Source organism: Nipponia nippon, unplaced genomic scaffold (genome assembly GCF_047370975.1).
Source record: "Nipponia nippon isolate SJK-2023a ecotype South Korea unplaced genomic scaffold, ASM4737097v1 scaffold_6, whole genome shotgun sequence".
NCBI classification, from domain to species: Eukaryota; Metazoa; Chordata; class Aves; order Pelecaniformes; family Threskiornithidae; genus Nipponia; species Nipponia nippon.
Genome location: NW_028262380.1, coordinates 56,975,065 through 57,001,342, shown reverse-complemented (window position 1 = coordinate 57,001,342; position 26,278 = coordinate 56,975,065). Strand labels below are relative to the sequence as shown.

The 26,278-nt window shown below is 40.7% G+C and overlaps 1 protein-coding gene across 5 annotated transcripts in view; it reads right to left on the bottom strand.

Annotated features, from left to right (window-relative positions):
- The window catches only part of NPNT (nephronectin), a 54,039-nt gene extending 30,364 nt beyond the window's left edge, over positions 1-23,675 (bottom strand). For 2 of the 5 annotated variants that reach the window (XM_087738141.1, XM_087738144.1), the window contains exons 1-4: positions 23,459-23,673; positions 21,941-22,041; positions 13,773-13,823; positions 5,349-5,441 (exon numbers count right to left, since the gene is read on the bottom strand). In XM_087738141.1, coding sequence (XP_087594267.1) covers positions 5,349-5,441; positions 13,773-13,823; positions 21,941-22,041; positions 23,459-23,529 — 316 coding nt within the window. In that variant the 5' untranslated portion in view covers positions 23,530-23,673. Of the gene's footprint in view, positions 1-5,348; positions 5,442-13,772; positions 13,824-21,940; positions 22,042-23,458 lie in introns of all 5 variants that reach the window. The other 3 variants (XM_087738140.1, XM_087738142.1, XM_087738143.1) reach the window with 3 other exon arrangements.
- Between the last annotated feature and the right edge of the window lie 2,603 nt (positions 23,676-26,278).

Genomic DNA, 26,278 nt, shown 5'->3' with positions numbered 1-26,278 from the left:
ATAAACAGGTGAAAGTTTGCATTTTGGGAGGCAAAGTTCTCTGGGCAGGATTTTAACAGTGCCTGTGTTAACTTCTAGTGCTTACATCCCACTGCACTTCAGCTCCTAAGTTCAGATACTCCTGCAGACTTCACCCTTAAGAACTGTCTCGCATTTATTTCTAGAGCTACAACCACAGATCCAAAGTTGAAAACGATAAGAATTTATGACTGTTCTCAGTTTACCATCTTGCATAAAGTTGAGATTATATTATGAGCCTTAAATAATTGGATCTTTCTATAGGACTCTGAATACTACACCACCATTTGGTACAAAATATTCTTAGTACAGAAATGAAAGCTCTGGTATTGACAAATAGACAGCTATTAGTAACATAGTCTGAGAATAACCTGATCTTAAAAAGTAGGTGCAATCAACTGTATTAGGATATCACATCACACACTTTTCATTTGTGGAATTTTAACTAAATTATTTCTATCGTCTTCGCTTCATTCTGTTTCTGCCTGTGAACAAATGCTGTCAACAGCAGCTTTTGATTCACATGTTAAAAAACATGCTGAAAGTAAAACATCTGTGCCTTGAAAAAGTTCAAATTTTTTAACCTTGGCTGACGTAAAAGCAAGCTAAGGTCATAAGGCAGCAGAAATAGGCTGTTGGCACAACTCCACTTAAACCTAAACCTCACGTGTCACGGGTTTCCACTTTTGCCTTTGAAATTAGCTACTGAGAGAAAGATGTTTTTAACCTTAAGGAGTCAGAATGAATGCTGCTGCTTAGGAAAACAAGTACTGGCAGTGCTGCAGCTGCTTAAGAGAGAAGCCAGCCTGCAAACAGGTTAGGCGTGTTAAAGCATACTGCTCAGTCCATTTTATTTTCCCCAAAATGCAACTTTTCTTCTTGTCACCAGCGCAGATGGGCACATCCTCGTAAACTGCATGACCGGCACTACTCGGTTTCCTAGGAGGCGCATTGTACGGTTACTGGCAGGTCCCGCTGGTTCTACATAAAGGCCTGCATGAGTATGCTGACAGCTCTCTTGATCCACTTCCACGCACCCATAATCTGTAACAGCGTGCTTCCCTAAGAAGAGTCCGGATGTACTGCACGTGGACCAGGGCAGAGCTGAAACATTCCTGCTATTTATATACTCTATCTGCTTGTGCGTTTCTTGTTCCTTAAGTAAGGTCTGTTTTTTCAAGAAGAGGTTCAGGCTAATGTTAGCAGTCAAAAAATTAGCCGTAGCAACATACCTCTTGAAGAAATGTTGGTTACTTATCAATCGTGTATTTCGAACAACATCCATAAAGACATCTCTGTATAAATATCTATGCATCAAAAGAGGAAATAAGAAAACAGCAGAAGTTTCCTCTAAAAAAATTGAAAGCTAACACGTATAAACTCAAAGGGTAATAAAAATAACACTTTTATGTCGCTTTTCTTTTTAATAAAATATCATAATTTCTTTTAGTCACTTATAATCTCATACTGGAATTTAAAATATAAAGCCCAACACTATTAAAAAGTTTAACAAATCCCTTTCATTTCTTTGCGAGAATGTCCACTCACTGTCCTGCACTTGAGAATTTCATTGTGCAGCCACCTAAATTCCCACGTTGCCTACAATTGTACAGTCAACGCAAAACCAGCATTCTTAATTTCAAAATAACATAAGACAGTACTGTACAGGAAAGCAGACTGACAGTTTTGGGCACCATGGAAAGCAGGTCTAACATCAGCGCAGGCTGCTGAGCACAGGTATTTTATTTTTAAAGAAATGAAATGAAAATGTGAATGCAAGGAAAGGACAAGAGTGCTATGCTGGCAAATCTGGATGTAATGACTTTGGCTACTGTATGGCACCACACATAATCTTGGATAATGACTGACGTCAGTGCACACTTAACAACAGGGCACTTATTCCTAGGAAGATGCAATACAGTCTGCTATTTTCTTTAATTAGCTTCTGCAGAAGATTCCAGCACTCAGACCTTTTCTGCCTTTTTCTGCCTATTAGCTAACTTGGATCAGGCAACACAGAAGTCAAATACTCAATGCCAAATTTACTCAGACTTTGGAAACAGAAAACCAGGGACCAGAAAACAAGTAAAAAATTAAACTGTTATCACCATACTATACAGAGTAGATCAGCTTTCATTTCCAGCAACTATCATCACACTACCATGTCAAACTTATGAGAGGAGATTTGTATCGCCCCAAGAGAGCGATACATCACATTGTTCACACCACTTAGTCCGATTAATCAACAGCTGCCAAATGCACAAGTTAACGACCCTCATTTTCTTCAACTTCCAGCTTTATGTAAATCACAGTTTTGTCTTTATCTAATCTGATAACCAATTTCCATTGCTCTCACTTTACAAAGGAACTCAGAAACAAATAAAAAGTGCAGGCCCTGAAAGAAGGGCAGACGAAAGAAACAAAAGCAAGTTACAACCATGAGCATGGTAGAGAGTCAAGCCTTTTCAGAATACAGGCACACATCATCAAGGAAATACAAACAGTTATTTGCTCTGCATGCTAATGACACTGCAGGTTCAGCTTTTGCATCACAGCCATCAGTCTATTAGCCTCCAACCCCTTTGCAAGAAATTGTATTACTGCTTCAAGCCGTGCAGGTAGAAGGAGCACGCGACCTGCAACACAGGACCATCTCACCCCTTGATGCTATATTTCTTGTGTGATGATCCAGGGGGCGGAACAGAAGTGCTTCACTGCTCTGACCAGGTGGACTTGTATATAGCTGCTCATCTTCACAGGATGGGAAGAAGGCATAATAAAAATGAAATTACCAGATCTTTGTAATATGCATTACTTCATCATTTTAAAAAAAAAAAAAAAAAAAAAAAAAACAACAAACAATAAACTAAAAAAACTCTCCCAAGTTCTGACAAGAATTGCATTACAAAAAGAGAAAGTAGCAAACTTTGCATCACATTCCTGGAACAAACAGGGTAAGAGGATAGCAAGTTACAGAAAAGCAGCCTTACATTCTTTGCATAAAGACAACCTTTCCCAGCCACATGAAGTTAACCTGCATATGCTTTAGATTGCTAGCAAAAATCACAAGTTTTCAGCTATTCGTATTTCTCTGTGAACATAGATCTTATTGAAGAGCAGGCATCAATTTTCTGATGAACACATTTTGAAAGAAGTATTAGTTCCATTATTATCACTATAAATTAGAGAGCTGGCACAGGGTATTTTCTTTCAAGTTGCTCAGCTTTTTTCTTAACTGGTTACAGCTGTAAACCTAGATCAAAAAGCTAGATGGGAAACACTAAAGCCGTTCAGCAGATTTGAATGCTGGGGGGAGAGCATGTGGTTAGCTCTTGTGCTAAGTCACTGCAATTTAATTGCTGATGATAGCAACATAATAAAAGAAGTATCAGCTAATCCTAACTTCTGAGGGACCTAAAGGAAGGTCTAGACTGCCACAGCAGCGGCAGTGCCACTGGAAAAGGACAAGCATCCAGGCATCATCACAGAGTCAGGGTTCAACAGCTCTGCTGTCAGGCTGGGTTCTTCTCTTGGACTGGTCCCTGGAACAGGGCTTGATCCACGAGGCCCATGAACAGATGAGATGTGAAGCCTGTTTATCAGCGCTTGTACTCAAAGAACGCCTTTCACCAAGAACCTGAGCATACTTCACAGCCCAGCACCATCCACACATCCTAGAAAGACTTCCATCTCTGCAGGGAAACTCCACCATTTCTTCTGCCAAAACCATTACTTTCTGTTATTACTCATTATTATTCTAGAACCGAAATGAGAAAGATGGCCCACGGAGTGAACAGGACAGGTGCTATGTTAAGGAATAACAACATACTTATCCTGTGCGATTTGAATTTCCTCCCAGCAACAGCAGACTCTACATCCACTACGCATCTTCAGGTCTCATCCTAGGAACCAGCATGAGGCAAAAACACATACCCTGACCCCAGGAACAGCTCAGGGGTCTCACCATGTAACAGAACAGATGTAGGCCGTAGTGACGTGAACTGGTGTACATTTGGGACACCACAGTCAGCAGGCATCTCGGAAACCTCACGCACATCTGCCTTGGCAACTTTGCTACCAATACCATGCAAGAATATTTGATCGATACCGCCTAAAAGACTTCCTTTAATCATTTATCACCACATTTTTTTCCTTCCTTAGCATTTATTGGAAAGTGAATAGTTTAGTTCAAGACTGCAGTCTCCAGCAATTTGCACACATTCTTTTGATATTGTTAAAGTAATTGGTACATATAAAAACTGTACATAAACATATAACAACCGTTAGTTCACTGCATTGTTTTCTAAAAAAGTTCCAGAGTGACCAAAATAGGTGTAGAATAATAAAATCATAAAAACCCATCCTTTAAAATGTCAGCCCAGAGTAAAGGGAAAAGGAGACAGGATAATTTGAGAGGTGACAGAATAAATGAAACTTAAAACAAAACTGAAAAACACAACATTCATTTCCACATCAGTGCAGGCAGGATTAGCAAATCTGAAAATAAATACGTACCTATTTTTAAAGAAAAATAATTCACTCTAAAGTCAATGTGTCAAAAGAAGGTTAGCAAACACCAGGGCACATTTTTGAACAACAACATAGTTCTAAATGTCACACTTTTCAACCATACTTCCTCAGCACCCTCAGAAAACGTATGAACTTTTTCTGTAGGCTGAGACAACTGGAGAAGAGAACAGTCTTATTGAGATATCTTTGTATGTGAACATGTCTTAGGCATCAAAATCTAATAAATCCTATATTACAATTCTGTTTTATACTCTATGATCTTTATACCGTTACATGTTTTGGAGATCTTTTTTGGCAAAAAAACACAATGAAACTATATTGATAATTCAGTAAAAGAACACTTCACGTTTCCAACTCTTAAGTACGCACTACAGTTTATTGCTAAAATCGAGAATGCATGAATGAATTTTTTTTTAATTAAACAAATATTATTTCACTATCCAAACCTGAAAATCGTGACTTTATGAAATAACAATCCTGACCACAAGATTTAATTGTATTTAATTATCAAACTAATTTGATTCAGATTCAGAAGAGCATGTAAATACACAGTTTACATTAATCTCATTGATTTCATCTGAATGAAAGCGGTTTTTCCCCTGTGTTATGCCATTGCAGATGTCATTCTCTCTACAAATGTCAGTCCCAAGATCAGAATAGCTACAGCAGTAACAGACCTGGTATACGAGTTCATTACCCTATAAATGCAGGCACCCCACACAGCATTTGCGGGGAGAGGGATCAACAATACTTCTGTGATTTCAAGAAGAAATTCTCTTTCTTGGACTTCACTTTCTTACCTTGGTTGCAGGTTTTTCCAGTGTACCCCGGGTGGCACTTACACTTGTTTGGCCCAATGCATTCACCGTGTTTGCATCCTGGCTGGCATATAGCTGCAAAGAGAGGAATACTCATTATTCTTCCACTCCAGGTCACAGCTGACAGCGCTTTACTTTGAAACAAATGGCAATGACCTAACAAATAGTACCATTTATGTTCCTCCCTTCAGCATCATTATATGCTTCAAATACCACCGTTCAAACATCAGGTGCACTTTCAAAAAATAATCACCACCCCAATACATGTGGGAAGAGCGAGACACTTTTTAGTAGTCTGTTTTTGTACAACACTACATTGTGCTGTTTCTGGGATATTAAACCCTTTTAATACCTAATCAGCACGCAGGCACTATGCCTTCACTTGAGCTATGTATGTATGTAGTATGATTCCTGCCACTAAATTTGGTAAACCTGGAATACACCACAGCTATATCAAAAATGCGTACACCAGCGTCACAGGCGACGTACAAACAAAGCCATAGTTCAGTCACTGATAGGCAGTAGCACAGATCCCAGCATTCACCGTTTTCCTCTATGACTATAAGGCAACACTCTTTACCCCCTTATTAAGCAATGTTTTGCCCGAAGCTCTCCTTTTTGGGTATTTGAATTCTGGCATGGGAATTACTTTTATTTTTTTTCTTTTGGAGGAAAAAAGGACTGGGTATCTAACCTTGAGCCATTTATTGCTTTCTATTCTCTTTTGCTGTGAACACGAAGCAGAGAGCAAATGATTTTCAAAGCAGGTTTTGACCATTCAATCTGCAATGCCAAGGTTCTAAGTAAACAACAAAGTTCAATACTTTCCAGGTGGAGCATTGAACTGACTGTAGTGACACTGACTGTAATATGCTGCTTCATGACCGCACACATCCAACTCACTTCTACTCAGAACATTTCAAGCATTTATTACCCAACCTGCTGTACAGATATAGTCTCAGTATGTGAAGTTACGGTCTATTCTGCTTCCAGAGTCGAATTTGCTAGGTAATTGCTAATTCCCCAAATGGAGCATAAATACAGAACTCCAAGAAATAATAATTAGGAAGCCTTTTTTTTGTAGCTCTCTCAATACAACACAAATAAAATTCATAAAACAAACTTCTAAAATGTCAATAAAAAACAAGCATTGCTTTTGAAGAAATATAAGAATTCATGCACAAATGTATTTCTACTGATGTAGGATTAGCTAACAGGAATATTTTCAGAGCGCAACAAATCCTGCATAACTCTGGAAACCATTTTACAGCCGAAAATTTTAAACATTTCCAAGTCTTTTTTATTATAAATGTCTTTATTACTGAACATACTGTTCCAACCTACTGGAAAACTAAAAAGTATTTACTATGCTCTAAAATGTTGTTTATCACTATATGACAAAATGCAGATGCAAAATTCAGGTGAGCTTAGTGGCTAAGCAAGACGGACACATATTAGACAGAAATCAGAGGGTGGCATAACTTCAACACCCTGTAATCAGGATTTACTATTTACCCTGGCTTTAAGTTCATTTTCTAAACTACCAGTATCGTTTGGAATTTGCAAACTAACTAGATCCAGCTGTAATATTAATTAATCTAACAACAGGCTGTATCATAAAACTGGATGTATTAAGGACGTAATTTAACAGAAATCTGTCAGAAGGCACTCAAAAATGTAGCTTGCATTCTAGCCAAGCTGTTCAACAGGGTTGAATTAAACAGAATTAAAACAGAAACAAGAGATTAGTTTTGGTTGTGGAAGAACTATGCAAATACATCTCTGATGTTCTAACATCTTTTCCATAAGATTCAAAGCATCCAGAATCAGCAATTCCCATAAACACATCCACAGAAGCAACTGTTAGTGTGGAAGGAGTTTGCTCCAGTGTTAGGACTGCATTTGCCCTTTATTATCAGGGCATTTTTTTGTTTAAACGTTATATATATACGGCCAGTGATATCCCCAGAGAACATAAAACCTTGTTTTAAATCTACAGCACTGCTCTTCTTGGATCTTCCTAACACAACGGTGCAGTCTCTTTCTGAAAACTGTCTGAAGGAATATCTTAAAAGGCAACAGAGAGGGATGTTTCTACTTAATGCAAGATTTTTTTTTTCCCCAATAAACACTGTCCAGAAACAAAGAAATAGGATTCAGGTTCAGAAACACCTCTCAATTAAAGCATCAGGGTAAGGGGCTGCTTAGACTACTAAAAAGTATGTTTCAAAAAGTATGCCTTTGGGTAATGGAAAGATTTGACTGAAGAGAAACTGATACATCATGAAAAACTTTTAGAACATTATACTTGGAAACAATTACTACTTTTTTAATCACTATGGTCATAAACAGAAAAAAAGATCTTCCTTGTGTAAGAGCTCATTTAGACAGAGACTCTTGTCTTCCTGACATCATAGACCCAAGTCTAATTAGAGTTGATGGCAGCAAAACGAAGACTATGAAGACCAAATTCATGACTTTGAAGTCACTGGGGAAACAGAAAAAAGACGTGATCTAAACTACAGTAGAGAAACAGAAATGACTACAAATATGTTTTTGAAAGCTTCCATGAAATTTCAACTGCACTTTAGAGAAAAATCCATATTGTGGAGTGGGATACAGTTAGGCAATAATTATTCTTTAAAAAACAGAAAGCACCAGGGGATCAACTTGGTGTGAAGTGTTACAGTTCAGTAGCTGAATCTGTGGCAACTTTAGTTTAGCTGACTTCTTTAAAGTCTTGGTCCCTCCCTCAATTGCATAGATTGTAAATTAGCAGCAGCCCAGAAAGAGGAAAAAAGATCTCATATTTGAAGACAAAAAGCCTTCTAAAATTCAGTAATGAAATAAATGAGATCTTAATTTCATTTAGAAATGAAAATGTTCCTCTAATCCAGAAGGTGAAATACGTTTGTATTAGGAATCAGGTGTTTTCCTTAATTCTCTCAGTTAACCAAGTAGGTCAGATACTGTACCAGAACAAAAAACTTAGGTATCAGCATTTGTTTAAAACAAATGATATACAACTGTCTACAGATGTGAAACATATAACATAGGCCATGTTATTAAATCAAGCAATCAGATCTATGGGATCTTCAAGAGATCATCTAGTCCAATACATCTCAACAAACTTAGCTCCATACTATGCAGTATTTAATGCCTTGTAAGACATACAGGTGGGTAACTTCTGATCTAGTCTACCTCCTAGTCTCAAGATATAATTAAGAAATGTACTTAAATCATATCACAGATATCCCTCTCTTCTGTTTTTAAAAGTCTCAGTTAAAGGAGATCTCAGATCCTCAGCAGTCTACAGCTCAAGAATCTCTACTACCACAAGGAAGGTATCCTAATGATTAGCAAACTACTAGCCATAAAGTCAAAGTCATCATAAAATGTTATTTTTGCACATTCAACAGGTATTTGGAAACTGATGTTTGCTGCCAAACACTCTACTTGAAGAAATCCTGTTTATTAGAGTGCATTCTGTGCAACTCTGGCTACTTAAGTATTAGGCATCTTATTTATACACAGCTGCTGAAATTCAACACAATGTTACTACTGAAGAATTTCTATATACAAGAGAAAAGCGCTTTGCAGTAAGCTTAGCAACATCTGTAGCTCAGCCAACACTACAGATACATCCCACAGCATTTCCTATCCGGAATCAAGGCGTCCTCACCAAGCAATTTGTATATTCTCCCATTACCTTGAGCGGGGCTTTGCACGGTGCTCAGGACTTAAGAAGCAGATGGCGTTCAGCCAAGTCTGCACACCCAGCTGGGGTTCCACCAGCCACATCTACACGCCCTTCCCACCGACCTCCACCAGAGTCACCAGGCCCAGAGGGCTGGGCTGGCTCAGGCTCTGCCATCGGCAGCCTGCAAACGCTCCCTTCCCAAAGGGTTCCGTTTGAACATGGTCAACAATGACATCCAGGTATAAAAATAAGCTTGAGCCTGACTTCCAGCATTTCTTTTAATAGCAGGCAATTATTTCAGCTGTTTCATGAGTCTAGGCATACACTATGTATGCTGGTGTGACTGGGTTTTTTCTTTGCATTTTCCACTCTACTTATTTTCTTGCAAAATTCCAGATAGAACAGAAGAATAGGATATTTCAGTTGCTCTGCTCACACACAAACACATGGAGTTTATCCCTTTTTTTTTAACACAATTAGACTTGTAAGTAGTGGGGAAAAAAGTCTCCTGACTAATATGCTTTGCATCCTGACAATTAAAAAATTCCCCCACAACCGACCACACCAACCAATGGAACATCATTTCCCTCTGATCAGCTCACATTTACAGTGACTGAAATAAGCCATGTCCATGGACTTCAGTCTGCTACATAACACTTCCCTACTAGGCAAGAAGGAAACGTAGACAGTGAGGAGTTACACCAGGCTGAGAAAGTCGCTTTCATACACACTTAGGGCAATGAAGTGCAGAAGATAAGAGCCTGAGTAGGTTGCCAAAAAGAAGCAAAAACTTTCTACTCTTTATAATAGTAATCGTTTTAAACAAAAGTTACAAGTACACCTGTATAGACAAGTGCCACTAAAAACAAGATTGTCAGTTTATTGTTGAATCAATATCAACAAAGACCTACCACTTTTCCAAGCATTCCTCTCTGAACGTATTTAAGCTGGCACTCCCATTGGGTAGTAGTGTGGACTGAGACAGACAGAAAGCAATCCTAAGCACAGCTATTTTCGTCTTTAGTCAACTGCTGCTTATTTATCTAGGCCACAGAATAAACTACGACTAAATTTTCCATTTCATTTTGTTGCCCAATTCATTCAAGAGATATCAGCAAATAAATTCTGGTGTCATGATTATTCATTTCAGTTTGATAATTTTAAATTCTTTTTTTGGGCCAGATGTGAAGACTTGCTCTGTCTCAGTTCCCACTAACTTCAGTGGAGTCAAGGAGGTACCCTAAAGCCTTTTATTTTGCCATAAATTTAACAGAGTACCTATTTTAAAGGTTGGCAAGAACTACCTTTTCCTCCAAAATAAGACTATAAATACCACATTTTAAGTCTCACTTAAACTTCAGGCCAAATTAAACTTCCTGTAAAAATAACACAAGGAACTGAAATATGAATGAGTGGTGTGGGTTTAGGGTTGGGGTTTTTTTTCAAGTGCGGGGGAAAGGGAGAAAGAATTTCTGGTGAAATGCACGTGCTGTTAGCACGCGTTATGCTTGTGTAAAAGCCAGAAGCCACCAATCTTCCGAGCCACTACTAGCTGCTGGTGGTGTCTGAGCATGACTCAAATAATTTTGAAATATTATTTTTTTAATTGTTGCATAAATGCAATAGATGAGTAACACATTCAGTCAGTTCACTGTGGGTGAATGTTGGTGGTTTTAGATTTCATCTGTATTTTCTCCCTGCACACAGTTCCTTCAGAACTGCTTTGGAAGGCCCCCTCAGGTTTTGTCAGTTCCTCTGCACTAAGCTGCCCACCTTTTGAGGGCATGGGTGACTACCACATGCTGTCCTCTCTATTCCTTCTCATCTAGATTTTTAACGTTAATGGTTTATTTCTTGATTACCAAACGCTGTTTGGTAGAGTCCTAATCAGACGGTTGCATTTCCTACCTATCTAACTCTTCCTCTTCATTTGTGGCCAACAATGGAAATCCCTGAGCTTTCGTAGTGGAGTATCTCTATCAATTTAACTCGTTTGGTTTCCCAACACTCTTAGCTACGTCTTTCATCAAAACAGCCTTGAGTATAATTCTGTGTAGAATTCTTACATTCTTTTTCTCTGCTTTGCCTCTTAATTTCTGTTCCTTAACAGTTATTTCTTATTTGTTGCATTTTCTTTCTTGCGTGATGCCCACAAGAGGGTTTCACTGACAGAAGTTGCCCTCAAGGTCTTTAATTGCTCTTTCTGCATCCCTTCACTCAAATTTGCCTCAAAATGCCAGACTGCAGATGTCCAAACTGTCACTGAACTTCTATTTTCACCTCTCTGAAGTCTAAAAATATGCACAGGAATACTCGCATCTGAAACAAACTATGCTGTCCTGCCTGAATGGCCTTGCTTCTGCCCTCTCTTCCCAAGTAACATATAAATGTCCGTTATTTATTGACTCTAAATCCCAGCTCCTTAAAATTCAGTTTGCTCAAACACAGAAAGTAATTTGCGCATCAGCCCAGAGTTGATTACATACTATTCAGCTTCACAAACCTTATTGGATCCTCTTACACTGCTGAACGCAGAAGAGATTTCCAGTCTTAAGATCGCTACTTACGTTCCCCCAGTGCCAACTTTATAACAAGACCTGCATGTTGGTGAAACAAGCTTTCCTCTATGCTTCCTCCTTCAACTGAAACTGTCTCCCTTCTTCCTGTGGTGCTAACAGACCACAGCCTCAAGTTCTATACTTCTCTTCCTCAGAGCCAGCTTCAGCTCACATCTGTCTATTTCTGTTTACTTTTTGCAATTCTTTGCAAATTATGCAATTGCATAAACACACACACAGGAAAATAAATCTGCCTTATTCACAGTAATTTTGATGTAGGATCCCAAAGGTATGAGCTAATTTGTAAAATAAATCACTGCAGCTCTTTCAAAGTTACACATTTCTTTTTTGTTCAACTACATACAAATGCAGGAGAATACATAAAGCTTAACCTACCACAGAGTTACCAGTAGGTGGTAAAAAGTAAGTCATACCCATAACTCACATTACAGAATTACTTCTGAAAAAATAACTTCACTTCCCAAATAAGTGTACTAGCAGTCACAACATATATCTCTGCAGAACTTAATAAGTCTGACTAGAGCAACTGGGTATTAATTTTCAGCTAATTTCATATGCAAAACATTCCTTACTCTATTTTTTGAAAGATGATAAATGTCCTTGACCAACTTCTGTATCTAGAGACTGATAATATCATCAGATAAAATGGTAGTATCTAATGCCTGAATATTTTTTCAAAAATTACTTGCACTTAGTTGTAACATTCATGATAACAAATGTTGTCAAAATGCATGCTTAAGCTTCCATCTAAAACATACAGTTCCCTTAAGTAAGTGGCTCCTAATTTTTCATGCACAACTACTACGTTTGCCTGGGTAAATCAGTTACTCAGTTTGCACATATGATTCTGGTAACAGCACATTAATATGACAAACTGCAACCAGCGGGGCTATTCATTGCAGCGAATTCTTTGCTTGCCTACGACTGCTGCCAAATGTGTTTCTAAACTGCACACACAAATCCAGACCCTGGCTCATTAATGCCTTGCTATTCAGAACAGCACTTAAAAGCATGCATAACTTAAGCATGGGTAACACTGAAATCAATAGGATTTAATGAAGTCAGTGAAAGTTAATCTAATCCTTATGCACTTAAATACTCCTTTTAGAAATCAGTGAAAACTCGATCTAACACAATGCAAAATTAGAAAAGCAAGAAATATTTCATGCTTTGTCAATCTTTTCATGTTTGCATTTCAAGTGGTTCATGATAATTGCTTAAAGAATGGTGCTTTATCACCTCAAATATGCCCTTTGTTACCTGAATCTTTCTGTGTGTCTACTGAATTCCAGCAGGTAGAAGCAGGGTAGCACCAGTGTCTCTGTGTATGGTAGCAGAAAAACTGGGCCCTATTGCTATTTTCTTTATTAGAATATAGCACCCACTGGCTTCAGCAGAGTTACTTCTGTATCACAGTAAGGAAGCTGACTTTCACAGACAGATCAACAGCCGATTGCTTTCCTCCCCTTTCTAAGACTGGTACTCCCGCCCCAGGGATAAGTAAACAAGACAGATCAATTCCTAAGCAGCAGCAGACTACAGCCCTGAGTAGCAATGTAAACTAGCGTTGTTTTCATTCTGCTGTAACATGCCAGGTTGTACGCTGCTGTAGAGCAGCGGCGAAGTTTCCCTGTTGTGGGAATGACAACTTGCAGTGGAGGTGCAAAGCAGGCAACGGGGGGCAGTAAGCGCCTCAGCCATCCCAAACTAACCTCCCACTGCACGTGATTCAATACTGTGAAAGCAAATTAGGCCTCCTAAGTCTGACAGCTTGTAAATATGATGCTGGGAGTATATAAACAATTTTTGGGAAGGAAAAAAATATTGCCTGGGGCTTGAGGGTAAAATAAAGAAAAAGGAAAAGAGTGAAAAGGAAAAAGTGCAATAGTTTAGGAAATAAGTATCTCATCGGATAGGTGACTGGGATATAACAGCCCTGTTAATTTCCTTCCCCCCTCATCTTCCCCAAATCAAATGTTTAAAAAAGGAAAAAAAAAAAAAAAAAAAAAAAGAACATCTGCATCTTCTTGTCACATATTATAGTTTTCATGTAAACTTATGACTTACAGGCCATAGCTCCAAGTCATAACCTTGCCAAAATTATTTCAAGAAATATGTTCAGCTAACCTTTGGGCTGGCACCTTAGGCTGGCTATTCTCTGCTTTAAGACGTAGAAAGCTGCAAAACAAATATCCAAAAAAAGAAATTCCAGCTTTTTTTTCTGTAAGGAGGATGGACTTGGCTGGGGTTTTTATCAACTTGTTACATTCCTGGAGACTTACACACATTCAACATTCAGATCTTTTCTGAAATAAAAAAAATTCTGGTACACATTTAAAAATGGAAATACCTTACATCAGTATTTCATTATGAGATTTAACACATTTTGATACATAAGAGTAATTAAATATAATGACGTGATGCTATTCTTATTCAATCAACTAAGGAGCTACACTTTGTCATGTTTCATATGGTACTTAGTTGTAAAAATTCTCATGTTTCACCGTTTAGGTTCAATGTTTCCATCAACAGAACATAAATACTTTTCTTAAAGAGACAGTATCCTTTAATTTAAATATAAGTATACATTTTTAATGCTGCATCTCCACAGAGCAAAGATAAAGGGTTAGCATCTGGATGCTAATTTGAGCGTAATTAAAATGACACCTATTTATAAGTATCTGAACATCTGCAATCAATAAACATGCTGGCATATAAATTTACTGCTAACTTTTATAATGTTTAAATTTTGAATGTCATCTAAATTAAAACTAATGCTTAGAGACCTTTTCAGCTCTTACTACCATATGAAACTAGATACGCTACAAAAGTTAAATAAGATGGAAGCACAGATTTATGTTTCGGGCTTATTTTAAATGAGTTTATTTGCCAATAAAATTAATGTTAGCAGCATAGCTTGTTAGGCTACATAGCCTTATTATAAAAGACTGGGACTTAAGCAACAGCAGCTCTTTGTATTTTAAGCAGTATGTGACCAACACTTAAGGGTTTGCTATGATTGCAACTTACATTGGTTTAAATTAGTTTCAACCAGAAAGTCCCTTAGCGTTTGCTACAGTGGAGGGAGGCTCCCCAGGTTGTTGCTGGGTCTTGAGAGAAGCTCCAAATACGAACATACTACAGTTGTAAATGGTCAAATCACGTTACTGTTGAGATTTCCTTGGGAAAAACTGGACTGCAAAACTATTATTCTACGTATGAAGTGCAGCAGGGATGCGGTTGGGAAGTGGAAAAGGATACTGTATCTTTAACATAGTAAAGTCATAACTGCTTTAAAAGCATAAAGCTTCTCAACTGAAGAAAAAAACTGAATAAAAATAGCAAAACCTCATTTTTTCTTGCATAGCAGTATTAAAGCAGTATTGCAATTCTGTATAAAATGTCTTGTCTTTGAAAAGTACCGGGGATGCACAAAAATATTGGTCATTTTATAAGAAGCAGACATGCTGCATATCAATATTAAACAAACATTGCCAAAACAATGCATTAATATAGACCGTATTCTTGCAATGACAAATTCAGTAACAAAACTCTTATTGACTTTAAGGAGGTATCTTCACGGCTATTTAAGGAGGTATCTTCACGGCTCATTATTAACACAATCATGGTTTTATTTTTGTGCATCTTTGGACTATACAGAATTGCCATTTCCACTGAAAGCATTGTTACGCGCACGAAACGGAAGTCCTAAGCAGCTCACGGCCTCTTCTCCCATTGATGTATGAGATGATTTATATGGGTAAACTTCCATCAACATTATTGTTGGTTATACAAAATCTCCTTCTAGGCATCAATGAGAGCACAGCCACCTCTTCCCCCACCCCGCCACCACCACCTTGCATCTCTGTAAATAGATTGCACAGTACAGATACACAGTCTTTAAGCTCATTAAGACAGAAGCAGCAGCATAGACAGTGTAAGTTTCTTCACAACTGTTGTAAGAAGGCAGCAGCATGCACAGTTCCCAGCAAAGCATTTGGTCTTGCCTGCATCACCTTGTATAAGCTCCCCTCTCTCTCTTGCAGGTCCTCTTAAGAACCTCCTGAAACAGTATGCTTTCTACTAGGTTTGACTACATCTAAATGCTAACCTGACATCCTTCCATTAACATTTTTAATGATGCAATGCTAAGGGGAGGTGTAAACTGATGACTTGACTTATACTTTTACTAATGAGCTATTTTACTGTATACCTTCTTGATTGCTCTATCCCTAGGCTTTTAAGCCAGTTATCATGGTTTTAGTGTAAGGTGGTGGGAAACTACTTTGCTGACGTATTCTGGTTTTGGTCCCTCAGTAGAACTCAAACCTCAGCACAGGGAGATTAGCAGATGGAGTTACAGTGGATGGATGCTCTGAAAGAGCACACTCATCTTCACAACTCCTTCTCAAGACAGACTTCATAGCTTTGTTATTAAGGAGAATTCAACATTGAAATGAGTGAAGTAATCCAATAACATTGCTACTTGTAAAATCCATTTTCAGTGGGATTTTATTCCTGTTAAGCATCTTCTATTGAAGATGCTAGACAAAATCTCAGAGTAGCCTCTGCTGACTCCAACAGTCATGCAGACTCATGCCAACAGAGGATCTGACAGTAGATCTGTATCTGTTTATAGTAGCTGCAGATCCAACCTTCTATTTTGTACATATGCAAACACAGCAAAAGGAACCATTTTTGCCATCACCTCTAGCAAAGGAGTTGTCCAAACTGTAATCCAGAATGAGAATTCAAGCCGTTTTATATTGCTTTTCTTAAAAAAATCTTGCTTAACCTTTTAAATCTATGCTAAAGTAGTAGCTCTTTTTACAGTTCTTGGCTGTTAAACTGCAGCTGAAATTTTGAAGCAAAAGGCAGCCTACCTCTTTAGTGTACCTTGACTACATATAACTAGCATACAAATCAATTACAAACAGACATGCAGCCAAGTACAAAGCAGGTGTATTTTGTTCATGAAAGACACACACATGTGGAAACCATTTTTATAGCTTTTGAAAGAACTACAGAGATATTTGTAAGCCAGCTAAAAGCAAGGCAGGTAGACCATTAGTTCTAAGAATAACTTTCAGGGAACTAAGATGGATTAGTGGCAAACACATCCATGAAGAACTACTATTTTTCAAATATCCCCTAGCACGACCTGTTGGAAACTGAAGGGAAGAACTTCCACTTTCATACCGAGGATTAAAAAGCATCACAGAACTTCCCATGTAAGTCTCTGCATGAAATGAGTGCATCTCTCATCCCATATTTTAATTTTCTGATAGGCTAACCAGGTTCCAGAGCTCAGTATGTGAGTATATATTCACAGTTGATTTCTGTACACCAGATTATCAGCAAGGGTCTGTCAGCAGCAGTTCCAAGGACTTTCCTGCTGCTTGGCCTACCTCTGACCTAGCAGAGACACTTGGACACCAAGGCCCAGATTATTCTTTCCTTGAGAAACACTCAGGGAGACAGCTGTCCCTGCAGAATGCTGTCACAGACATCTTATGGGGATGAGATGACAGGCTTCAGCAGGTCTCCTAGACTACAGTAGCTAGAATACAGGAATGAGCATGACTGTTTTCTATTCTGCAGTTGACATTTCTCATCCAGCTCAAAGAACTGAGCTCCAGCCCTACCACTGCTGGAAATTCTCTTCCCCCAAGTATTTCAAATCATGAAAATTAATGCTGAATAACACATTAAAAAAAAAAAAAAAGTTGAATCAACTTCCTAAGGCAAATTTTTTCTGCTGGCACACAGAAAAGTGTGTTTGTGCAAGATGTGTGCAATGATGCATGCCCTGACTTGGGTTTCCCTGTATACTTTAAAACCCATTTAATGGGCTCTGGGTTAGGACAACACACTCAGTACCACAGATGTAGTTGCCTTACAATGCAAAAGGAGTTATGAATTAAAAATGTACTGTTGATACCTGCTCTCACCAAAAATGCTCTGTCACAGGAAGTCAAACCCCCCTACTCTGAAAGAAGAAATCCAGAAGAAACTCTTTCTAGCCTCACTTTTGCTCTGGGTTCTAGTTTTGCTGTATGCACAACAATAACATAAAAATGCAAGACAACAGCCCTCCTTTTACACACATCTCATCAGGTAGTTTATCAACACACCGTTTTTCACAGAAGTAGGCTTTTGTGTGATTACTCCCGCTTACAGCTATTACTCCCACTACTACTTATTAAGGTGCCAGTAAGTACCTCAGGCTGGGCACCAACATGGGATTTTTGGACTAATTTCAACTGGGATATTTAACTTCTGAGTTTAAAGCACTGATGCTGTGAGTCCATCAGTGTAAAAGACCAGCCCTACCAATGATGAGGTTACTTCACATGAACTAAGAGTTGTTGCTTAAACAACATTGCTGCTGCTTCCAAATGAGCCGTTCTACACACCAGGTTTAACCAATAAACCTGGTTTATATACCAGATCAAAACCTGAAAAAGGCTACTTAGTTACATTAGTAACGGAATATATCCACCCTTCTAAATCTGCATCGGGCCACTAAATAAGCATGGATGGATTTTCAATTTACAAGGACTTAGAAATGCCAATGGATTTATTTGAGTTATGTTTGTTCAGCCCCTTTGAAAATATAGCTATATTTGTATCAGTCTCAAACTGGATCTAGTTGCCTAAACGTGGATCTCACTTTAGTGCTCACAACCTGCAAGGAAGAGGGGAAAAAAAAAAAAAAAAACAAGTCCAACGTGTTTCAAAGTTCTTGATTATTTCAGTTGGAGGGACACCTTCTAAGTGCATTTGCTGGAATCGGAAAGAGCATTTGGGAAGGCAATTTCACGTCAATGAAGAAAGTGTTTCTACTAGCTGAGATGTTACAGCTGACACTGACAGGCTTTGGAAGCAAGTTTACAGGAAGATCAGACCTACATGCACTTCCTTGCAAGTCTTGACTGGTGTAATTTATTAACAGGAGACACAAGATGTTTTAAAGGAAGAGTGTAAATTAAAGGAGGGGCCTGACTTCAACTTCTTCCTACATGTTTATAAGAGTGAAAAAGACAGATGAGTTAGGCTGACTTGCGTTACTAAGCAGCAGTAAGCACGATTATGCTCTGTGTGCTCTCCTGTGTCAGTCAAGGGGACAGAAAAGGAATTACTCCACATGTCACAAAAGCAGGTTTAGCTAACACAGTTCAGTTTCCATTTGCAACTGTATGGATGGATTATGGATGGAAGATCAGGAGCGCTGAGTTACCAAGGCTTAATGAGTTACCACTTGTCAGCTGTGCCACAATCCTACCCTGTTAAAGCTGACATATACTGGCTTAAACCTCTGCCACAATTAAACCATTACCTTAATTCACACAGTTGGTTTAAACATTGTTTTTTTTTCTCAACAGCTGTGGGCAGAAGGCATGCCCACGCATGTTCGGTGGAGCAGCTCAGCTGGACAGCAGAAAATGTATCCAGGTATGTTAGCGATCACTTGCCCATGGCTCATCATGGTTCAGAGGTCTCCGTAAACTCGGACAACCTTGTCATGTATCAGAGCCTATATTCTTGCTACACTCTGGCTCCAGCACGGCTCTCACCTTACATTTGTTGTCAGAAAGATAAATTCAGAGGTGAGCAGTGCCTACATAGCAAACTATGCATGAGTAAGCAGGTGAGAGTCCAAATGTGCTGTAGCACTTGCAGGCATACCAAGGATGGCTCATACTAGTTTGAGAAAAGCAGTTCAAGCTCACTAATAAAGAGCTCAGCTTTATTGCCTGAATATTTACAGCTTCTTTTTTGGACTCATTTGTAAATTGGGTCTCACTACTAATTTTGAAGCCTGACTCTATACTTGCTTTCATTGTGCAAATACAATTTATTCTAGAAATGGCAAAGAAAACCTACATCTAGTAGAGAAAGTCTGGCATGTATTTATGCCACTCATTTCGAGGACAGGACTAAGAGGTTTGCCTTTCTCCGTAGAGAAAGCAGGAGAAATAATTGTGTACTTGGCTTTTTGGAAATTTTTCAGTGATATCCCTTTGTACAGTAAAACACTCAAGTTTTCCTTTGAGGCCGGGAATGCTGCCTTCTGTGCCAGGTTAATCCTTCATACCGAATACCACATTCCCAAGGTGGAGAGTTGACTACAGATTTTATATTTGGCTGCGAGCGCTAGAAAGATACACTTTCATTTAGTGTAATCTCCCACTCTGTGATACGACTGGAATTTTCACCACCCACAACTGGGGCAGATTTTCTTGCTAAGAGTTTGGCTCCCATTTGAAAACTAGAAGGAGCTGCTAAGTTTTTAATAAGTTCTTCACCCAAACGTCTGAGATTCTCCCGAACCAGCAATTCAAAAATTATCAGCACCCAGTGTGTGAAAAAAATGGGAAAAAAAATGCATTTAGACACCTAATTGAAAATTGTGTTCTTTTAAAAGTCTGGCCCCAGCTCCTGGAGATGACCACATAAAATCCACCTCTGCACTTCTTGGAAATGTGCATGGAAAATGAATCTGTGAATAATGGACTAAATGGCAGCAGAAGGAGGTGAGAATTCACCTAGCTTTAGCGTTAAAAAGGAGCATTTATGGTATCTGAAAAAGTTGGCACTAGAAATGACCTTATTGACAAAATTCAAAGAGTAAAAAATAAAAAATACTTTCTTTGTCTCGTTTTCAACTTTTAGTTATTAATCTTTTGATAGTATCACTTCATGCTATTCCCGTCTCCCAAGATCATAAAAATGCAACCCCAAATCAGACTTGGTAATAGTGACAAATTAAAGGACAAATATAACCTAAATTGACTTTCACCTAAACATGAGCTGCAATTTATGGTCACAACACAGAAGACAACTTGTCTAAGAAAAGGGACACAGTAAGACCCTTTTGGTGTTTTGAGTTTTTTGGGGGTTTGTTGTTGCCTTTTTCTTTTAAGCAATGTAAATTATTGATACTTGCCAGTTAAGCCTTTATAGCCTCAAACATTTACATGCTCAATGATTTTCAAGTAAAACTGTGTTATGAAAGATGGACAGAGATTCTATCACCTCTGGAGTAGCCTCAATCAACCTACTTCACAGTCTCCTTCCTTCTCTATAAACATTTATCCCAAGGAAAGGACTACACGTTACCAACTACAGCCCTAAAAATCAAAATGATTCATGGTATGGCCTGAGAGATGTCAACCTGAGAACTTTGCATCAAAAAACTGTATCAGTGATGTTATGTTCCAGAAGTACTTTACATAGCTTTTTTTACCAGTCATTTTATATACCTGTTAAACATTGTGGGCTTTCAACACACTTGGGAAGGAAGAAGCCAGTCTTGCTGTTTACAGATTTGAACAAAACCTTTGCTGAGAGTCTACAGTTGCATTGCCAATGCTATTTCTACCTTTTGCCTAATATTTGCCATCTACAGTCATTACCCTGCAGACTAAGCAACTTACAGTATTTAATACCTGTTTTATGTTAAAAATGGCTTGGCAGAAAATTATCTAGTTTGCAGACGTTTTCATCTAAATAAAAAAAATGAGAACCGGTATTTATAGGTTCACTCCTGCAAAAATTTAGGGGATATCACTCATGTATGCACTGTTAAACACACGAGCGAGTGTTCCCAGTATCAAAGGCTGTAATTTTAACAAGCTGAGGTCTCTGTGACACTCCTAACAATTTTAACTTCTACACAGTGCTAGCTGCCACCACAGAATACCTTTTGAAGATGTAGTTAATGATGAAGACTTATCTACTTGGTTATCCTGCAATTATATCAAAGATCCTAGATAGATGTGAGAATCTCAGAGATGTTTCTGTTCACGTGTGACCCAGTAAAAGGATGCTGTCAGGTGGATTCATACCCTTAGTTTGGGGTTACTGAAAGAATGTTCGTACTTAATACTAACTGGAACATTTCCACCGACTTTCTAAGCGAAATGTCAATAATTTGGGTTTCCTTCTTGGATACAAATATTCTTGCCCTGCAGTGCTTGTAACATGACACAGTGTAGTGTTACATCAGGCTATTAGACCAGAGCATGAAATGAAGCGGAAACCAAACAAAAATTCCCAAATTCTCATTGCCCCAACTAAAGTTTACCTTACTTGATTGCAATCATTTTTAGTACTGTTAATAATAGACAGAATTTTACCCTGACAACATCCTTGTAAGTAAGTCAGACTCACACATGCAAAAGCCTAAGCCCTGCGTTGTAAGAATGTGTGTGAACATGTGAAAGACGTGACTAGGTGTGTACAAGCCTTTTCTACAGGTAACTAGAAGCCCCAGCAGCAATGATACTCACGTTGACACTGTCCCCAGGACAATCGGGCCCAGCCCCAGCAGCAGTCAATTCTGTTTCCAAACCGACAGAGTCCTGTGGAGGAGACTATTTGTCTGGGCCACCTGAACAAAACAGTTCAAAAAAATCTGGTGAAACATTTTGAAAGTAGGTCAAATTATTCTAGATTAAGAAAAACAAAAGACAAAGACCAGCAAAAACCTCTCCTGCATGGAGATATATATCCTTTGTTTTGAAAACAGTAACTGCTCTAAGCTGAGTCTATGATATTTCTATCATTAATGCTATTTTTAGTTCAGAAAATGTAAATGACTATAGGCAAAGAGGGGAAAAGATAATTAGGGTAACTTTGTAAAGCCTTAAAAAACTGACATGCTTTGCAATATGCTCACTGCTGCCACTCCCAGGCTGATATTGAATAATTTCAGAAGTCTGAAACACAGAATTTATAACGTGGAATAAACCACCATCATAAAGTTTCAGCATTGGCTTATTTCACAATACATGGCCAAATCTTCTTGCTGAAACATTAAAGGAAAAAAATCAAAACAAAAGCTTCCCAAACTGTTAAACAGAAACTAAATACAACAAGAGAGCTGTAGTCTTCCCTTGGTTCAAGGAGAAGATATCACAGTCTCAAGCAATTACAAAGTATTGACATAAATTGTTAACGTTTTATAACGACAAGCTGAAATAACACAACACTGCATTTCAACAAATCCTACAAGGAACGCCTTGGAGAGGGGATCACGCTGGCTGACAGACAAGCAGGCAGAGCCCTTGCGCTGGGCAGTCCGCTCCTTGCAGCATCCCTGAAGCCCTCTCCAACTCGCCTTACCGCCGCTCGCTACACCTGACGCGGCTCAGCGCAACCCACGAGGCACACGCTCTCCGAGCATTCATTTTCACCTTGCTTCGTGTTAAAACTTGAGTTGCAGTCTTCACCGTATTCTGTTTCAAGTGCCTCGAGGCGTCAATAAACTAATTTTCTTTTTACAGCACGCAAAGTGCTTTGTTTTTAATTCTTGCAGGACGCAACCCTGCCAGAGCAATAAACTTTTTATACCTAAGCCCGCATTCGGGTCGCCGGGCAATGCGCGGCACTCCCTTGGCGCGGGGGGGACGGGGCCGGGCAACCCCGGGAGCGGCACCGGGTCCCGCCGGCCCCGCGCCTCCACCTGCGGCCGCCCGGCTCGGCCCCTCAGCCAGCCCGGCCGCGCCGCGGGCACCTCTGCTCGGCTGGCGGGGCGGGAGCGCCGAGACAAGCCCCGCCGAGGGCTCCGGCCGCCCCCGCCTCGCCGGGACGCAGCCCCCGCGCCGGTAACGAGCCCCCCGCCGCCATTTCGCGCCCCGGCGGTCTGGTGGCAGTCGGGAGCCCGCGGGCCGTTACAGCCGCCGGCGCCGAAGCCCCCCGCCCGGGGGAAGAGCCCGGGCTCCCTCCGCTCTCCCCGCGGGGGGCTCCGACCTGCCCGGGGAAACACCAACGTCCCCGCCCCTCACCCCGCGGGAGCCGGCGCCTACCTTCTGTCAAACTCCCCGGCCGCCCCCAGGGAGAGGCAGGACGCCAGCAGCAGCCGCAGGGAGAGCTCCATGGCCGGCGGGGCTCTCCCGCCGCGCGGGCTGGCCGCCCAGGCGGCCCCGGGCTGGGCAGCGGCGGCGGCGGCGCTCCCCGCCGCCGCGCTGCAAGGCGGACCGCGGAGCGGGAGGTCCGGCTGCCGCCGACGCCGGCTGCGCTGCCACAGCTCCGGAGCGGCGGCGAGCCCCTCACCCTCGGCCCGCCCGCCTCGCTGCCGGGCGGAGGAGGCGCTGCGCGGGGAGCGGCAGCGCCGCCCGTCCCCGGCAGAGGCGCCGGCGGTCGGGCCGCCCGCCTCCCCGCTGAGGGGCACCTGGCGGCCCGCGGGGCGGCCCCCCGCCGGCGGGGCCCGGGCCCCCGCTGCGTGCCAGCCGCCCCGGTGCACCTGGTGCGGGAGGCAGTGGGAGCGAGGCCCCGGCGCCTTCTGACAGGGGCCGAGCGAGCTGTGGGGGGCAAAACCCCACAGTCTGAAGACGCTAAGAAGGGTGGGCTTTGTCTTGATAAGCGTTTCTGGCCTGAACTTCATGAAGTGGGACGGCCACCCACTCCTCGCTGTGAGCAAAGCCCACGTCTAAAGCCAAGAGCGTTAAGATTTGGCCTTCTTTTGCCAACCAAACTTCCCCCAGAATAAAGCTTTTTGAAAGAATTACAAGGTGTATGTGTTTTTTCTGGCTCGAACACTCCTATTAATAGCTCTCAGATGTTGGCACGTGTGACATAAGGTGCCCCAACCCTTGTCCAGAAGAAAAAAGTGACAAGTTTAAACACACACACAGCATGTCATGACATCCTAGCACTACTACCAGCAGCAACAACTGCATCTGTACGCTGCATTAACATGCTAAAATACAGTAGTTATTTTTGTTTTCTTTCTACAAACTACAGCTCTCGGGACTCACCGAGGGACACTTCCAATAACAGCCTGTCACCAGTTTAGGGTCAGAGGCTGTTCTGAGATCCCTCTGATTACAGACAGATGGGGCTGACAACTTGGACTAGGTTGCAGCATTGGTTTTGATTTGTGTCTAAACCAAGGCTAAAGCTCATCAGCTGTTCTTACAAGGGTCTGGCTGCGGCTTAGAAGCAGAAAATGAAGATCTGGGTTGTGCTGTAACACAAAGCCAAACATTTTAGGGAGCATTTGGATGCCAAATACGATTTCATCAGGCTTTAGATTTGAGCTGGTAGCTCCGTACAGAGCATTTTCCACCTTCAAAACACTTCACAGATAATTCAAGCAACGCTACACAAAGGTAACAATTTTTTGCACAAGATACAACCTGTGCCAGTGAGTTCGAAAATTAAACCCTTGCCCAGAGCAGTGTTACCACCTTCCGCTCAGGTTTGCAGCAGAAAGCCGCCTCCAATGCTCCTTCCCCTCCTTTTGTATCTTTTCAGGACCATACGCTCCCCATGCTAAGCCTTCTGTCCACAGCCTCAACGCAGCACTTTTCAGACACAGAGAAAAAACAACTGTAAAAGCTACAAGGTGATGATTCTGCAAGGTGCTCGTTACCTATGCTTAGATAGCAAGCAAGCCCCGTTAGAGGACTCGGATACAAAAACTGCACCAAGGGCCAAACCTTCGTTCACATGAGAAGCTGATAGCCAAACTGTGAAGACACCACCACAGTGGCATTTGGGAAAAACAGAAGAGCACCTGGCTCAGATTAGATTCTTGCTGAAATATAGAGCTGATTTCCAGCTCTTGACTGATTGATCACTTTTTTTTTTTTTTTCACTTGGATGTGTGATGTGGGATAACAGACTGTGCAGAATGAATTCACTGTCAAGACTTTACGGGCAAAAGGGGAGAAATCCTATTTGTGATAACCACAGGGATTTCTTTCTGATAACAGCATCTGCCTGCATCTCTCCAACCTGTAGAAAAAAAGTGTCCACAAATTACAGTGCAGCCAAGCTCAGGACAGATGCCAAAAGCAACAGTTGACCTTCACTATGAATTAAGGTCTAGGGCAACCTGACACTTTCCCTCTGATGTCCAAAGGGACATGCCATAAGATCAATTCCTTTCATGCAATGCTGCGTAGTGGTACTTATGTACACAGCAACTTTAAAGCACACGCTACTCCTTGAAAGCCTGTATACTCGCAAATGATAGTAAGATCATTTAATCTCACCAGACTGCACGCAGTATTTAAGATGTCCTCAGCAGCCCGTTTGGCACTCTCGTATGTTAATACCAGTGTGCTGGTCAGACGTGGTGCCTACTCCAATTAAGATTGTCTGCTCTTGGTTAACTTCTGCCGCCTTTACAATTTGTTGTGGAACATCAGCCTGAAAAAACAATTAACCAGCCCCTGAAAGATCACGCATTGAGCTTCCATACCCGTCAATGAGACTGAACATCCAGTCATTTATGAATTCATTTATATTGGCAATGCTTTATCAATGCCAGTGGAATTTTCTTAATGGGGTAGTTTCTCATATCCAGGACACTAGAAGGATTACTGAGTGAGCTGCCGAAGAACCAAATCTCTTGCCAAGTTAAAGGTGTATAAAGTTGTCTTCCACACCCCGCTGCTGTGTGGGTGTGCATCAAGGTAACGTATAGAAGATGGAGGTGGAGAAGTTGTTGGAAGTATTACTAGAAGCACTTTTGTGCCTTATATTTAGGGAAGCAGTATGAAAGCCTGGCAAATGTTGAAGCCATAGGGTAGGCTGACCTGATCTGCAGCAAGACATTAGCAACAGAAGTCCAGCAGCTGTGCATCAAGCACTCAGCTTGATGACTAGCACTTACCCAA